This window comes from Phyllostomus hastatus, unplaced genomic scaffold, assembly GCF_019186645.2.
Source record: "Phyllostomus hastatus isolate PE091 unplaced genomic scaffold, TTU_PhHast_1.1 phas_scaffold_1066, whole genome shotgun sequence".
In the NCBI taxonomy this organism is placed as follows: domain Eukaryota; kingdom Metazoa; phylum Chordata; class Mammalia; order Chiroptera; family Phyllostomidae; genus Phyllostomus; species Phyllostomus hastatus.
Window position 1 is genome coordinate 12,525,399 of NW_025334004.1, and position 16,403 is coordinate 12,541,801.

Below are 16,403 nucleotides of genomic sequence, written 5' to 3' on the forward strand. Positions count from 1 at the left end.
AGAAGAAACCTTCAATCAATACATAAGATGGATGGGATATAAGGATACACTTCTGTACCCAAACATATGAATTCTGAATTTCAAAAAAAACCCCACCAAAACCACACAACTAACTTCAAAGCTGAAAAGGATGACCTGCAGGTGACAATGACAAAGGTATAAGGCAAAGAGAGGGCAGCACTCGTGAGAAGGAGAAGCCGTGAGGCCACCAGGGCACGAGGGTGAGCTCACGGCCGAGGGCTGGCGTTCAGGACTTGGTCAGGGGAGGGAGTTGAGGAGGCCAGGACTGAGCTCCCCACACAAATTCAGAGTCTAAGAAAGGGCCATTTTCTCCCCCAGCGTGTCTAGAAAAACTGTCCACTGATGGGTCCAGAACTGGGATGTCTGTCCTGGGCCGTGGGGAGTCACAGACCCGTCAGAGAGAAACAGGCAGGCACTGTGGCCATCTGCAGACTGAGGAATGCGGTGTGGAGCGTCTGAGCTGAGAAACTCGTGTGAAAACTGGTGTTTCGGCATCCAGAGCTCGACAAAGGCAAATGCTCCCACAACCCAGGACATGACCGAGTCTCTCAACAAAGGCAACCCCCCACGGGAGATAAGCTCCCAGACGAACGTTGTAGAACAGACGTGCAACTCACTGCTGCAGGGCTGAGCAGAGAAAACAAGCGGGTGAGCCAGGGAGGTCTCAGCCGTGAATCTGAACGTGGCTTTAAAATATGCAGGTTTAAATGTTCAAAATACAAAGGCTGTATTCAAATCCCCAAGACAGTAGCAAGCCATGACAAAAGGAATAGGAAAAACTGAAACAGAGCCAGAATTTTATTTCTAAATTCTAGGATGAAAACCAGTATTTGAATAAAAAACTAAGTAATGGGTTAAACAGCAGACTTGGTACAACTAAGGAATTAGTGGCCTGGAAGAGTGGGAACAGTTTTCATCATAACACCTTGTAAATGCCCAACGACTAACAGAAGGGGCTCAGAAATCGCCTATGGGGAGTCGGCCAGAGAAAGGGCCCAGGGGTGGTGCCAAGGTCACTCTCAGGGCACCGTGTTTCTGTGTGTGCTTCACAGCGTGTGTCTGTGAGCCCATCTCCAGACCACACCCCGGGCCCTGCAAGCCTCTGACTCTGCCCCATCCTGGAAAAGCATCGTCGGTACCCACAACACACCTGCCACCTGTTCCAAACGGTGAGCAGAGAGCACTCACCTGGTTGCCTTCTGCCTCACTGCTTTCTGGCTCTTCGTTTCTGTCTTCCAGAGACTGGGCTGTTCTCGCACACCCTTTCGCCAGGTCTTTACCCTGCCCATTTCGCCCTGGCACAGAGTAACCAGCCATTTCTGGATGCCTAGAGTTTCGGTAGCTCCTCAGGGCAAGGGTGGGGGTGGGCTGGTCGGCGTCTCGGGCCGCATCTGCGGAGTCCCAGGGCCTGGGCTGGGAGGTGGAGTGTGGGTCCGAAGGGCAGCTGGAGGGACTGGTCTCTGAACTGCCCACGTTTAAGGAAGCATTGAGAGTTCCTTGGTCAAGTTCCTTTGATGAAGATGTATCCTGAGGCTGTTTCTGGCAAGGCCCCGAGGTAAAGGACACGGCCATGTTGCTGGGGTTGAGGGTCAAGGCGCTGCTGCTGTTCTGCCGAGGGAACCTGGGGGAAGAACCACTGTGCTCGGACTCGGTGGAGGAGTGGCTGCCCACGGAGACGTCCGAGTGGCTGCGCCGGGCGTTGTAGGGCTTCAGGAAGGAGCTGTACACAAAGCCTTTGGTGACTGTGAGAAAGAAAAACACACGTGAGAGGCCCTAGTAGAAGGAAGGAGGGACAGGGGAGTCAACAGAGAAGAAACCGTGGTTTAAAAGCTGGGTTAAGAGTGAGAGACACAAACTACGATGCCCAGTGACAAAGCAGACTAGACGTCAGTCCCAGGACACAGTGTGGGTAGGGACGTGGGTAGGGGACGAGACGCCGTGCCTGCCTGCCAGCTCATTCCTGTCACGGCCTCAGGACAGATGAAGCATTGGAGGCCTTGTGCTGAGTCGAGGGGGAGCGACACAAAGGACAAGCTGGACAGTGAGCACGTGGAGACAACTTAACATGATTTTTAGATCTTAGAAAAAAAGACTAAGGGACAGCTTAACAAAGGATGGGCTCGTACGGTAAAGAGAAATCTGAAAAACCGCTGTCATCGGGGCAGAGCCCTCAGAAATGCCTCCTCCCGGCCCTCTTTCCGCCCCCAACACTCGGATCCCCATCTCCAGTTTAGAAATGCGGTGGGAGCCCCGTGAGAGCAGCCTGAAGTGGCGAGCTGTTTGTACTCCTTAGAATACACGCACACCATGTGTGCGGCACATGTTCACGTTGATAAGTTGCCTAAGATGCTGCAGCTAAAACTGTGAAGCATAAATTAGGAATTGAGATCCCTAATCAACAGGAAAATGTTTTGTAATATTAAGAAAGAAGTATCTGCCCAGGCAGGGACCCAGAGTACGTAACCCCTACGTGAGGCAACAGCCACTTCTGTCTAGATCTTCAGTGTGTTCCCCATTGCTAAAAAATGCCAGCACCCATGGGTCTCGTCTGCTGGCAATGGGGAGGGGTCCCCTGGGCAGGCCGCGAGGGGCAGAGGGTCCCACAGCTGACCCCGATACTGCAGCCTTCTTGTTGCCACTTTACAAACCCCGAGGACGATGGAGCCCTTTCAACAGCCTGGATCTTTACAAGGGGTTTATCTGTCCACGAAGCCATCAGGGCCTCTCCCTGCTCACCACCCTGGAAGGCCCTGGCCTTTGTCCCTTCCGTTCCCATTTCAATCTCTCTTTTTGGGTAAGCAGGAGTAGGGGGGTAAAAAATCCACAAGTACTTTTAACAAAATGAGAAATGTTAAAATTTTCAGTTTGGGGCAATGTGAACGTAGATGTTTATTAAGATTAACCTCTTATTAAGGGCAGCCTCTGGGTCAGCGCCCGGGTTCAAGCCCAGAGGCGTGAGGGACAGTTATGAAGAGCCCCACGTCACTTTGGTCACTTTTTCCACCAAATGAGTCCAGGTCAGGCCGGTTTTGGCAAATGATCTCTGAGAAACAAAAACCTTTGATTTTTCAGAGTTTCAGATTTTGAGATTGTGGGGAAAGAATTACAGATTAGTATTATTCTTTAATTCTGTACTCTTTCCCCATCCCACCCCAGGCAGGAAAAAAAGCTGTGAGCCATTTTTAAAGTCATTCCACAAATAGTCATGAGGTGGGACTGTTCCCAGGAAAAACTCAAAAAGCAAACAAAACCTCTTTCTCACAGGCTTTGAACTCGCGCACTCATACAACACATTCACGGAACCGGGAGGGAGGCAGCCCAGGCTGCGGTCTGCTGGGAACAGGCTGCCAGGCTCGGGCCCGTCGGCTGTGAAACAGAGCAAGGCCCTGCAGGGGGGACCAGAATCTCTTCTGGAATTTGTAAAATAACAAAACCAAAACTGAGGACAGGTTTTGTTTCAGTGATAACTTGGGCATTATACTCTCTAGAGATGGACAGAACTTTTAAGGTTATTTTTCCCTCTCATCAAAGACTCTCCCATTTTGTCCTGGCCTGGCCAGGGTTCAGGTACAGCCCGAATCACTCCATCCTCATTTAGAGTTACAGTAATCTGCCGTCCAACCTTCTCACCTCCGTTGTCGATCAGCCAGCGGTTCTGACTGCCCATGGGGTCCTTTTTCTTGATCACACCCACCAGGTCACCTTCCAGAAGTGAGACGTCCAGGTCCTGGGCAGCGTTGAAGTTCCTGTCTGCTTGATAGAGCTTTTCGGGGGGGTATCTCACCAGGAGGGAGGCCCGGAGCTCCTCCGACTGCATTATGTAACTTGGCTGGAAGGCAACACAAGAAATACCATCAGCAAAGCTCTCCCTGGTTGTTGTTCAATGCCGAGTCTCGGACACAGGGGTGGATGAGAGCCGGCCGCTCACCACCCCGTCAGCTGTGCTTGAGCCTGAGTCGGTCCCGTGACCAGGTAAAAACCGTGCTCTCTTGTCATGCTCCCGTGCCTCTGCAGCTATCACAGAAATTTAACACAGTTTTATACTCCGTTATCTTGCGACAAAAACAATGTGATTAGAATGCCACCTAAGGACTCAAGGTACCTAATATTCCTAGGTCTTCTTACAGTTTGCTCTATGAAGCTAAACAACTGAGACTTTCCTCATGCTGACTTCCCCGTCTATAAAAACAAATAATATCCATAAAAACAAGATAAAGTAAAAGTAGTAATGCATTGGATTCCCCTTTTAAGTTAACAAATTAATGTTTATGAGATGATATGGGGCAAAAACATAAACAAAGACAAATGTCCAGTCTTCAGATTATGACCTGACGTAATCTGGGATATCGTAACCAAAGCTTTCAAAATATGGAGCAATTAAGTTTAAAAAAGAAAATAATTCCAGGTAAAAAAGCAGTCTACCACAAACTGTTTGGCAGTAAATTAAATAATTATTTTTTCTAATACATGATCAAAATTAGGGAGGCCTGGCAGAATTAGCATACTCTTAAATCAGTCCCCTTCATTAACTGATCAAAGAAATAATACTTTACTAGCTCTTTCTCTGCACAGACTGAAATCCAAGGGTGCTTTCCGGAGGGCATTTGGCAGTACACATCAAGGGTGAGAAGACTACAGGTATCACTATCAAGTACCAGCAGGCACACCTGTGACGTTCGGCGATGGTGAGTAAATGAATGAATGAGCCTGATAAATGAGAACTCAGTAACCTTTATTCTCCATTTGTTATAAAGTATTTAAACTCCTATTAAATTGCTAACCTGTAGAGAGAGAGCTAGGTCCATCAATATTAAATATAATAACAATGGCCTAGCTGGTGTGGCTCAGTGGATTGAGTGCTGGCCTGCAAACTGGAAGGTCGTCAGTTTGATTCCAAGTCAGGGCACACGCCTGGGTTGCTGGCCAGGTCCCCAGATGGGGGCGTGTGAAAAGCAACTGACTGATGTCTCTCTCACATATCAATGTTTCTGTCCTTCTTTTTCTCTCTCCCTCCCCCTCTCTATAGAGAAATAAATAAAATCTAAAAAAATAATAATAACAATCACATACTGCTTATTAATTGCCAGGCAATTTCTAAATGCTTTACCTATACTAACTCATTTAAACCTCATAATGACTCTATGATGCAGCTGCAGTTATTACCTGTGTTTTACAGATGAAGAAACCGAGGCACAGAAGTTAAGGTACTTGCTCGTGGACATACAGTGAGCTGAGTGTCTGTACCGGGATCTGAACCCAGGGGGTCTAGTTCCAGAGTTCACATTCTTTTAACTGAGCTGCACATCCCTGTTCTAGTTCTCCACTCACCAGGCCCTGGAGCGGCTTTCGAGCAGACTGGCGGTCCACAGTCTTCCTCTCAAACGGCCTCTTGGCAGATGGAAGAGTCTCTGGGAAGAAGGTGAAAACCTGGAGTTGCTGCAGAACTCTGCTGTGCTCTTCGTGGAAGATGGCGATGAGGTTTCCCTCTCTGCCGGCAACTTTGAGTAACTGGAGTCCGTGGGCAGAGCAGACAGAGACAGAGGAAAGAAGAGAACACGGATGAACGATCCCAGGAATGGCAGTCTCATGAACCCAACTGGAAGCTAAAGTTCAACTGCATTCACTCCGTGTAAGCTACCAGCACTGCGGCCCGACGCCAGGGACGAGGCAGGTAGCTGGCTGCCCTTGGGACTGTGCAAGGTGGAAAGAGAGCCATTTAAAAGCCATGGCTTTTATAGGCACCATCAAACAATCAAGAACTCCAATTCCTAACGGGCTTGACTTAACAGCGCGCAAAACACGAGAAAGCTCGTGAGCAGTCCTTAACAGATGGCATGGGAAACACAAGAAAACTCGTGAGCGGCACGCTACATGTTAATAACATATTTAATCTACGTAGTTTGAGTAAGGTCTCAAACAACCCCATTGTGCATGTCCAGAAAAACACCAGAACTTCAGAGGTGACTTCTGTATGGCAGGGAGTACGGGACTCACCGAAAGCAGCGGCTTCAACTGCTCCAGCGCCTGGCGCACGAAGTCGCAGTGGGCCTCGGCGTAGCCGTGGATGCAGTTGGTGAAGAGGCCCTGGGCATACTGGTGGAACTTGGGCAGCTCGTCCAGCAGCTGCGCATTCAGGGCCTCATAGTTGTTCCGGGCCGACTGCAACTCCTCCAGGGTCTTCTTGTCCTTGAGCTTCTCCGCCCGCTCTGTGCAGTTATAGAAGTCCAGCAGCTTGTCAAAGCGCTTCTGTACCAGCTTGTGGGGCCCTGCAAACATGCTCAGCAACTGGTTTAGGGGCGAGATGACGAGCCGCTCTGTCCTCTCCTTCTGTAGGGACAAGAAAGGCATGTGGCTCAATATTCCACACTTGCTACTTTCCAAAATACTCTTCAGGCTGATTTTGTTATGTCCTGTAACACCTGCTTCACTCCTAGTGCACAAGCTACACCCATGCAGATCCAAGTGTCCTACTTACCCGACACCCTATGTACATACATACACACCCCACAAAAATCTATGTGAGTACATATAGGTGCTACCTGTCCATTTAACTTATTGAAAATCATTAAAAAAAAAGATTTTATTTCTTTATTATTAGAGAAGAGGGGAAGGGAGAGAGAGAGAAAAACATCAATGTGCGGTTGCCTCTCACGCACGCCTCACTGGGGACCTGGCCTGCAACCCAGGCATGTGCCCTGACTCGGAATTGAACCAGCGACCCTTTACTTCGCAATCCGACTCTCAATCCACTGAGCCACACCGGCCAGGGCTGAAAATCATGTTTTGAATATAAAATCCTGATACAATTACCCTGGAGGACGGCCGGAACTCCTAATGCACAGGGCACACCTTTGTGGAATTAACGTTTCCATGAGTGAGAAGTTGGAAAAGAACCCAGGAAGGGGCCCAACCCATGAAAAGTGTGTTGAAGACAGTCACTCACAAAATTTGTGAAGAGCTGGTCACTGATGTAGCGATGCACCTTCTCGAACTGCTCCAAGTCCTTGTGTCCCTTCTCCATGCACACGTCCCACATGCTCGCGGCAGCCACCACTTTCACACAGGCCGATTCCTGGGGCCGGTTTGAAACAGACACAAATAAGATCAAACAGCTTTCTAGCCTTCATCCTTCACCCCCGATAAGCAGCCTGGGGCAAAGGGTTCCAGAATTAAACTGTTTCTCTACAGTGTAACATTTTAGTTTTAAAACAAGCATACTCTCATAAACTGTGGTCTATGGGCACAGAGAAAAAAGTCTGAGACTTCGAATCATGGAAACATTGGTGAGGGCTTTTATCTTGTCTTTAGCATTTCCCTGTGTCCCTAATTTGAGGGTTTCTTAATGCATCGAGAAGTAAATTATTAAACGAGAGTCAGCCCCTGAAGGGTTCTTTATGATCACCAACGGTCATCTCTCCTCCCCGAGTCTTGGCTCCTGCTGCCACCTCCCAACTGACCACGCAATGCCCTGGTGGTAAGCGTGGCCTTGCTCCTCGCACTCAGACTCTGGCGCTCCTGATCGCGCTTGCTCTGCTCTTCCCTTGCAAAAATACTTCCTTACACCTAATATCACTTATGTGAAGGCAGGACTCAATTATAGCGATGCTGGGGGGAAAAAAATGAAAGAAATAAGTGATTGTATATGAGCACTTACTAACTGATCCCAACAGCTTTTAAAGCCCAGGCCTGGTTTTCTTTGGCTGCATGAAACTATGCTGGGCTTCTGCCTTCTTTATTTAAGTTAGAGAAAGCTTGTTATTTTGATGCTAACCTGAATGAAATCTAAAACTCCATTAATGTATTTCAAGGGTAAATGAAATCCCTAAGGCAAAAACATCAGTGCCTCGTACATTTTATTTTACCACATTTTTAGACCTCTTGTCTTTAAGTCCTCTATCTGTACAAATAAATAAAGCCAGTGTTTTGTAGGGAAGATAAGGTAGGGAATCTTTCTAATTCCACCTGAGTGGGAGAAGAAATGGAAAACATGATTTCCTCTTACATTCTTTTAAAGGAACATCGTGAAGTTGCAAAGTATCAGTCCACATGCTGATGTGGAGACCCAATCATTCAGTCACGGCCCCTCAGCTTATGTGCTTGCTGGCTCTATAGGCCAGCCTATTATCTGACGTTATTGTCACCAGGGCTTTTTCATTTGGTGTCAGTGACAAAACCACCGTTGAACATTTCCTCCCTTAACTCCTGCTGTTAGCAATCAGAACCAAATCGACCTGCCCATCAAGTGGCTGTCAGTGTTCCATGTATCCCGCCTCAGAATGCTTCCAGCTGTTGCTATGGAAATGAGTCTTTCAAGAGTTGGGGGCTCAGGTGTCCTCTTGCTACACATTTAGAAAACATGGAGAAAAACAGCCAGATAGAGGAACTGTAAGGTAAAGCCCTCAGACGAAGTGGTTGGCCCAATATTTTTTTGCTCAAATCTTTCACTGCAAGCCAATGTGCTCCTTAAAAGTTTCATAAACCCTAATTTTTACCTAATTACATTTCCAAACACGAACAGGGAGAGTTTGATATTGAAAGGAGCTCTAGGGGGCATTTCACACCCATGGGGATTACTCAGTGAATGATGACAATCAGGTAACCAGGTATGAAAAATAAAAGTTGAATCCCTACCTCAAATCTTTTGTATACGAAACTAAATTCCAGCTAAATCAATAACTTTAATATTAAAAAATGAAATGATAATTGTACCAAAACATGGGAGATACTTGTCTTTTTTATCTCAGAACAGGAAAGGTCTTTTTTAAGTGTGTCACAGAACTAAGAAGCCATAAAAGTCTAATTAGATTCAACAAAAATGAAATTTTTCTACACACAGAAAACACTTCAGGCAAACTTAAAAGTAACAAAGTGGGGTGGAAATTTGTAAATTTCCGACACAGGGCTGTTTTCTCCGATATATACAGAGGCTCCACAAATCAACAAGAAAAAGACAAATAATAAATAAGTGCCCCCAAATATAAATAAACCACAGAAAAAATTTATCCTCAACTTCTTTCAAAGAAATGAAAATTTAAATTGTATTAAAATAGCATGTTTTTACCTACCTTTTAGATAAAGATAAGGCAGTTTAATTTTGGTAACACTGTGTTAGCAAGGGATGGGGAAATCATTTCATACATTAACATGCATTTTATATGCACATTAACAGAATCTAGCAAAATTTACACCGTCAGGATTTGGCTCGGAGAATCTAGTACACTGGGCTTTCAGATACACTCACACAAATCAGAAAAGTATGTATCTTCAAGGGTATCCCTGTGCCAATGTTTCCAATCTTTTGTAACTACAAAGAATTTAAATGACTATCAGCAGGGGACTAGTTAAATATATCCTGGCATCCCATACAATTAAATATTATGCATTTAAAAATATGAGCAAGGAGCTCTGTGTGTACAGGTACGGACTGACTTTCAAAATGATGCTATTAAGTGCAAAACCTAAGATGTTCAACAACGTGTAACTCTCTCTCTCTCTCTCTCACAAACACACACACATATACACACGAGGAGAGAAGAATGTCATAAAGGTGCCTGCCTCTGTAGAAGAAGACTAGGAGACAGGGAGAGGCAGGGAGAATCATTATTTTTACTGTTTACTTATCCCTTTGGTGCCTTTTGAAAGTTATGCATTTTACTTAGTTAAAAGAAAGTTGTTATTTTTTAAAGCAAAGGACATCATTTTAAGAAAACTGTTTTGTAAGACAGGATTTTCACGTGTGAAGGAAAGGGGTGTGTCATGTGTGTAGGTAAACGCCATTCTACGAAACCAACAGAGAAACTAGAAATACGAAGAGGAGGGGCCTAGTCCTGGTCCCGACTGCGTGGAGGACACGCTGCCCGGGGACAGGGCGGGCTGCCCCAGGCCCCAGCTCCTCTGCTCCGCCAGCTCTCCAGACCCAGCCGAGGCTCTGCCAACCTCAAACGCCTTCTACATAGCAACTGAATGAGCTGAAAGTGAATATTATTCTTAGAAAGACCTCTCTAAGGACTACTCTCTTACTATTCTATCTTTAAAATGATGTGACAAAATGGACTGGTAAGTGGTCCTTACATAACCAGATACTGGGGACAGTGAAAACAGGGGTAGGGGAGACTGAGAGGGAGGGAGAGCTGGACCACTTAAAATTAACACAAGTGCTGATCTTCTAAAAGTTATTTAACTCTTCTTTTAAAGATTTCATTTATTTATTTTTAGACAGAGGGGAAGGGAGGGGATAAGAGAGGGAGAGAAACACCACTGTGTGGTTGCCTCTCGCGTGCCCCACACGGGGGAACCTGGCCCACAACCCAAGCATGTGCCCTGACTGGGAATCGAAATGGCAACCCTTTGATTCGCAGGCCAGCACCCAATCCACTGAGCCACACCGGTCAGGGCTAAAGGTTATTTAACTTTTAAATAACCTATGGGGTTGGCCAAAAAGTCTGTTTAGTTTTTTCTGTACAATGGTTCTAGTAGTGCTTAGTTGTCTTTAACTTCATTCAAAACAATTTTGTTAGATTGTATTGTGACAGCTATCAGATCAGTGTGCATTTAAAAAAATGCTTATGAAATTGGTGAATTTTTGTGCAGCCATTTTAATATTGAAGAGGGAAGAAAATACACAACATTTTGGCATATTATGCTTTATTATTTCAAGAAATGTAATAATGCAATTGACACGCAAAGAAAAAATATTTGTGCAGTGTTTGGAGAAGGTGCTGTGACTGATCGAACATGTCAAAAGTGGTTTGCGAAGTTTCTTGGTACCATGGACATTAGCCAAATAATTCTTTGCTGTGGGGCTGTCTCATACATCGGAAAATGTTCAGCAGCAGCCCTGGACTCCACCCACTAGAAGCCAATAGTGGGAGATAGCTAACGGTCAAAATATCCAAATCAGTAAAGTTATTAGTGAAAATGAAAAACGTGTCTTTAATTTAATGGAAAAACTAAATGGAATTTTTGGCCAACCCAATATAATTAAAAATATGTCATGACATAACGTTCATTTGAATCCAGATTAGTCAACATTCAACAATACGCTGGATGAACAGGAAAGCGGACCAAGTGACACTGTGTGTGACCCAAACTACAGCGGTGTCTTCACTCACCCGGATGTGCTGGAGGTAGAGAGACAGATCTCGGATGAAAGATTTGATCAGTCTTTCTTGCATTCGGAAGCTCTTTTCTGTTTCTTCAAATGCTTCATCTTTTATCTGTTCAAAATGAACAAGCACTGTTAGCAGATCGGAACTCTCCCTCGATCTGATTGACACAAGTATCTTTCTCAAGAACATCTTTTGTTTAAATTTTAAACCTCTGATATATCCCTGAATCATACTAAGTTGAATTTAAACACCTCTATGTAGCTTTGAAAGATCTCCCAACTATATAAGCCACCCCCACCCCACCCCTTCAGACCTCACCTCCTCCGCCCCCAACGGGAACCCTTGCTCTGGTCAGTCAGGCCGCTCCCTCCACCAGTCTCGCTGGCACCTGCCACATGTGTTGATTCTGGGCCTTCGCCCCGTGCTGCTCCCTTGCCTGGTGTGCCCTCTGCTTTCCCTATGCCCAACCGGCCCCCTTCCTTAAAAGGCTCAGATTAAGTCTCTCGGCAACATGAAGCTTATGCTCATTGAGCTTGTTTTCTTCAGTACTCTACAGCATGTAGAGAACAAACTGCAAAACTTAGCAACCGACTTTTTTCTAGCTTGTATTTCTCCTTACTGGTACCATGTATATACAGTACAGTGCATGAAAACCGGAGACCTTGGACCTACCCTCAGGACTGCCCACAAATTGGTTTTCAAATCACTCCATCCCTCAGACTTTGTATTTCCTTATGTGTGACATATGGTGTTGAACTTGGGTGAGCTCTTAAATCCCTTCTAGGTTAATACGTCTGCAATTTTAATTTTGTCCCCTAAATAAATTGTAAGCATCTCATGGGTGTCTAAAGCCACAATTATTATAAGGTGATTGATTTTGGCCTTCTGATTTGCCTTTGTGCACACTGGCAGCTCACCAAGGCCCCGAGAGAGGGCTAGGTGGGTGGACTGACGTCACCAGTAGCTGCAGCGTCCTGTATCCACCAGCCAGCAAATACCAGGGGAGGGACTAAGTGGGGAGTCATCTCAGTTGATGCCATGCAGGCTGCCCCATGGAGCCCTGAAAAGCTGCCACAGACAAGCTGAACCTTCAAGCACAGGACCCTCACCTGTGGGGCAAAGCCAGTGAGGTGCTTCAGGTGACTGCTCACTCGGTTGGACTTCTTGATGATGGAGTGGATGTTCAGTTTCGAAATCTTCTCCATGAGGCTATCTTCATCGCCCTTCCGGTACTTGAGGACTAGGGAGTGAGTCACGTTGAGTTAGGGAAGCTCTTTCCTGAGCACAGACTACAAAACCAGCCCAAAGCAAGACCAACGACCCAAACTAGAGCTACTGCCTGATTTCAATGAGCTTATAATGAGTAAAGATAAATTATTAATCCAAATCACCATTTATGGACAGATAGTTATCCAGTTGTCTCGCATGGTGAAAATGCCGTACGGGAGTTATATGGCTGACCACTGGGTCACACATTAGGCACAATCTGCAGAAAAGACAGGAGATCACAGCAGGTGGGCTGCCAGGGGAAGGCTGGAGGGCAGCAAAAAGACAATTCATCTTTGAGGAAGACGAACTTACATCAGGAGAGAGGAGCCCAGACAGAGGGCTCGATGGCCAGAAAGCTTCTGCAGCCACGAGCAACATGGCTTATGGATGTGGGTGACACGGTAGGCAGAGAAAAGTTTTAGGTAAAGCAGGGAGAAGAGTGGAGTGACGGGAAAAGAGGTCATACGGCGTCACAGATTCTCCGAGGATGCATCAGCTTAGCATGTTCACTGTACTACTCGAGTGTTCTAATTAGAACCTCGACAAAACACTGATGAAAAAGAAAAGAAATGGTTCAGTTCAGTCTCCATTATAAAGGAAGAGCGGGTGGGCTGGCAACTGACTGCACAGCGTTGGGAGGGGACGGAAGGAGCTCAGACAGGAGAGGCAGGTCACTGGGCGGAGGCGGGACTGATGGGGTCGAGAGACGTGGTCACATCGGACTTTTCTAAAAGTAGAGCAGAAGTCCTAACTGAGGTGGGGATGGTAAAACAGCCAACCAGATGTGCCAAGCAAACGAATGTAAGCGCGGATTGAGAAGGACTGCCTTCCACAGGCTGAGAAGGCAATCATCTGTGCCCGAAGGAATCCCTGATGAGCCACTTTCCAATGTCTTCGTGTGTCTTGGGAAAGACTCTTGCTGCCATAAGCTTTAGCAGAGACGTCTGTTTCCAATATTCCATGGTTGTACTTTTATTATTACTGTCTCTTTCTTCCTATCACATTTCCCCCCAATTCTACTACTGTTTCTTCATCACAGTCCTATAAACTAAAATCTGCCTTGCCCATCTCCGGTAAAATAATTTCTGTTGAGAAGAACATTCTCAAGGGCATGCCTCCTTTGAAGCAAATACGCTTGTCTTACCCAGATCCTTCCGACGTTTGTACTCGTTAATGTTGACGTTGATCTCCTTGACGGCCAGGACTGCGCTGGTCAAAGGCACTTTATCCGGGTGGGACTCGGGGGTGGAATTCAGCAACTCCATTAGCAGCAGTGGGTAACGCATTACTCTCTGCACTGGTTTGATGAGGAAGGAGCCCAGGTTAATATAATTTGTGCATCCCCTATAAGAGAAGGAAAAACAGAAACTTTAGTCCACTGTCAATAAATAACACAGGGCCTACAGATAGTATTTGTTATTCCTGGATATAGCCCTGTCTTTCACCCTACTTCCGCTTTCATTCATTCACATTTACTGGACACCTGGTAAATACCAGGGACTGTGCCCGGTCTGGGGATTTAGTAGACCATAAAAAAGTCCCCACCCTGATGGAAGGAGACTGGTGATAAACAAACAAATAGCATTTAAATCGTCACTTGGTGTTCAGTGCTATGGAGAAAAATATAGCAAGGTAAATCCACAATACTTCTAGGTTTGTCTATAAAAGAAGAAAATAGAGAAATGAGTTTGTGCAAGTGGAGAGGAAACTTACCATTCGTTGTACAGGCTCCTACAGGGTGGCGAGCATGAAAAGAAAAGAGAGCTGATTAGAGACAATGCTGATTTTCACAGTCTTCTCAGAGCATGTCAGTTGAACATTAATGCCTAGTAGTTGGGTGGACAAAAGATCACATGGGATAAAAAAGAAATTATGAATGTCCATGGTAGCACATGTAGTCTATTTTAAAAAATTAGTAAGCCCCTAACTTCACTTTGATCTACTTAGATATATACATTAACCTGCCTCCCTAAGACTAGGAGAATCTCACCTGATGGTCAAGAATAAATGAATTTGCTCTTCTTACCTATATTCTTGTTTATTTGGACCAAACTACCTTCGTGGCTACTTCTTACCTGAAAATGCTCACTTAATACTTTGTATGTATAGATAATAATGACTAAAATGGACAAAACTACAAGCAGGAAGCCACTTAAGGTTTCCATGATATATGATGGGAAAAGGCAAGTTACCACATTTTGCTACATATAATGCACTCCTGTGTATAAAGCATACCCATGTTTCATGTGCATTTTACATGGGATTATTATGCCCATTATTATACCCATGGTATGTAATCATTATACCCATGTATAATGTGCATCCTTATTTACCCCTCAAAAATTTGGGCAAAAAAGTGTTCATTATACATGGCAAAGTACGGTACCTAATAGGACCTATAATAATATATCATTTATGTTTAAAATAATATGGATGGGCATCATAAGAAGTCTAGACATGCACATGGGAGTGATGTTCAGAAGGCAGAACTAGAGAGCTATGACAGGAACGAAGTGGTAAAACTCCTACTTAAGATCTGCCAAGGAGTCCTGAAGATGCCTCTGGATCCGCTCGTCCTTCTCGTAGATTTCCAGCAGAGAGATGGCCTCATCGTGGTTCTGGCAGTAAACCTTGTATGTCCCCTCGAGCTCATCCCGGTGGTCAAGAAATGCAGCACCTTTGAAACACACACAGATATACAGTATTTTCAGACTGTCTTCTCAGCAGCCTAAATGTAAGGTATGTAAGCCAACTTGAAGATCAGTTAAATCCTATCACAAGAAATGACAGTAAGACTATACATCAAATTAGTAAGAAATTTCCAATGTAATGGCTTAAAATTCTACTTATTTAAAGCAAAATTGAAGAGAACCATGTCTTCCATCTATGTATTTTTCAGGGCACACACTCACGCAGCTGGTCCTGAAACAGTCTCCAGCCCCTTTCCAACCAGGCACAGTAAGGGGTCTGCAAATATTCTCCATGTAGTATGTGACCAGGACCCCCACTCTCTGAGCGCCCCCAAGATCTCCACATCAATGAAGAGGTCCTACTCTGGCAGCAGTTTCCAACCTCTTCTTCAAGCATAAATTAAATATGCCGAACTTTAAATGAAATTTATTATATTAAAATATCTATCATATATGCTCCTAAACATATGATATAATAACATGTACTTGTTATAAAGTATTAAACAGCAAAATGTAGCAGTGACTCTAACAATAGTCACTGTAATTTCAAAGTACGATGAGTGACACACGAAACTGGTCATCGCGGCTGCTTCTGGTTGACATTCGCAGCAACCTAATTGACGTGAGCATGTGACCAGCTGGCGATAAAGTCACAGGTACTGCTAACAGTGTGTGGTTTGTTCCATATAGGCATACCTTACAACATGCTAAATTCCACTTAGAAATTACTGAAAATGAAGACGTAATTATTTTTTTGACCCAAGTTCATGGGCTCCTTGAGAGGCATCCACAGACCCCTGGCCCACAGCCTAGTAGGCACAGGTGCAGCTCCTGTTTCATCTGGAGCTGTGGCCTGACTGTGCCGATTCCCTGACTCGTTTGTTAAACAACTGCTCTTCCTCTCGCCCTTCTTTCCTCCTCGCAGCACACTTGGTCCTTCCTCCTTCAGCCTGTACTGCTCTCCCCCAAACAGTGCTCCTCTCTCAAAATACAATCCTGCTCAGTGCTCCCCCGTGACTATTTCTACCAGCTGCTCTGGGCATAAGCCCCTCCCGCAGGGAACCCCAGCCCTTGCTCTACAATGTCACCTCTGTTCCCTCTGTGTTGTGTCCCATGGAATTCCTTAGTCTTGTGAAGATCAATTTCTGTTTAAATTAAATGTCTTCCCTTAATCATAGCTCCTGCCTGTACAGAAACTTGATTGTGTTCATAAACATAACACCCATGCTGCCCTGCCTCAGTGGCAGCCTCACGTCTGTCTAACCCTGTGACTCCAAGGGCCCAGCAGCAGGAGTGGAGCTGATTCCTTCCAACC

General features: G+C 45.4%; 1 protein-coding gene across 2 annotated transcripts in view; it reads right to left on the bottom strand.

Moving 5' to 3' along the window:
• LOC123828773 (dynamin binding protein) overlaps positions 1 to 16,403 on the bottom strand; it is a 98,440-nt gene that overhangs the window by 1,982 nt on the left and 80,055 nt on the right. For both annotated transcript variants that reach the window (XM_045854071.1, XM_045854072.1), the window contains 10 exons: positions 14,928 to 15,075; positions 14,112 to 14,129; positions 13,543 to 13,742; positions 12,239 to 12,369; positions 11,133 to 11,237; positions 6,965 to 7,093; positions 6,016 to 6,348; positions 5,350 to 5,529; positions 3,652 to 3,850; positions 1,210 to 1,763 (listed from right to left, as the gene is read on the bottom strand). In XM_045854071.1, the coding sequence (XP_045710027.1) occupies positions 1,210 to 1,763; positions 3,652 to 3,850; positions 5,350 to 5,529; positions 6,016 to 6,348; positions 6,965 to 7,093; positions 11,133 to 11,237; positions 12,239 to 12,369; positions 13,543 to 13,742; positions 14,112 to 14,129; positions 14,928 to 15,075 (1,997 nt within the window). The remainder of the gene's footprint in view (positions 1 to 1,209; positions 1,764 to 3,651; positions 3,851 to 5,349; positions 5,530 to 6,015; positions 6,349 to 6,964; positions 7,094 to 11,132; positions 11,238 to 12,238; positions 12,370 to 13,542; positions 13,743 to 14,111; positions 14,130 to 14,927; positions 15,076 to 16,403) is intronic.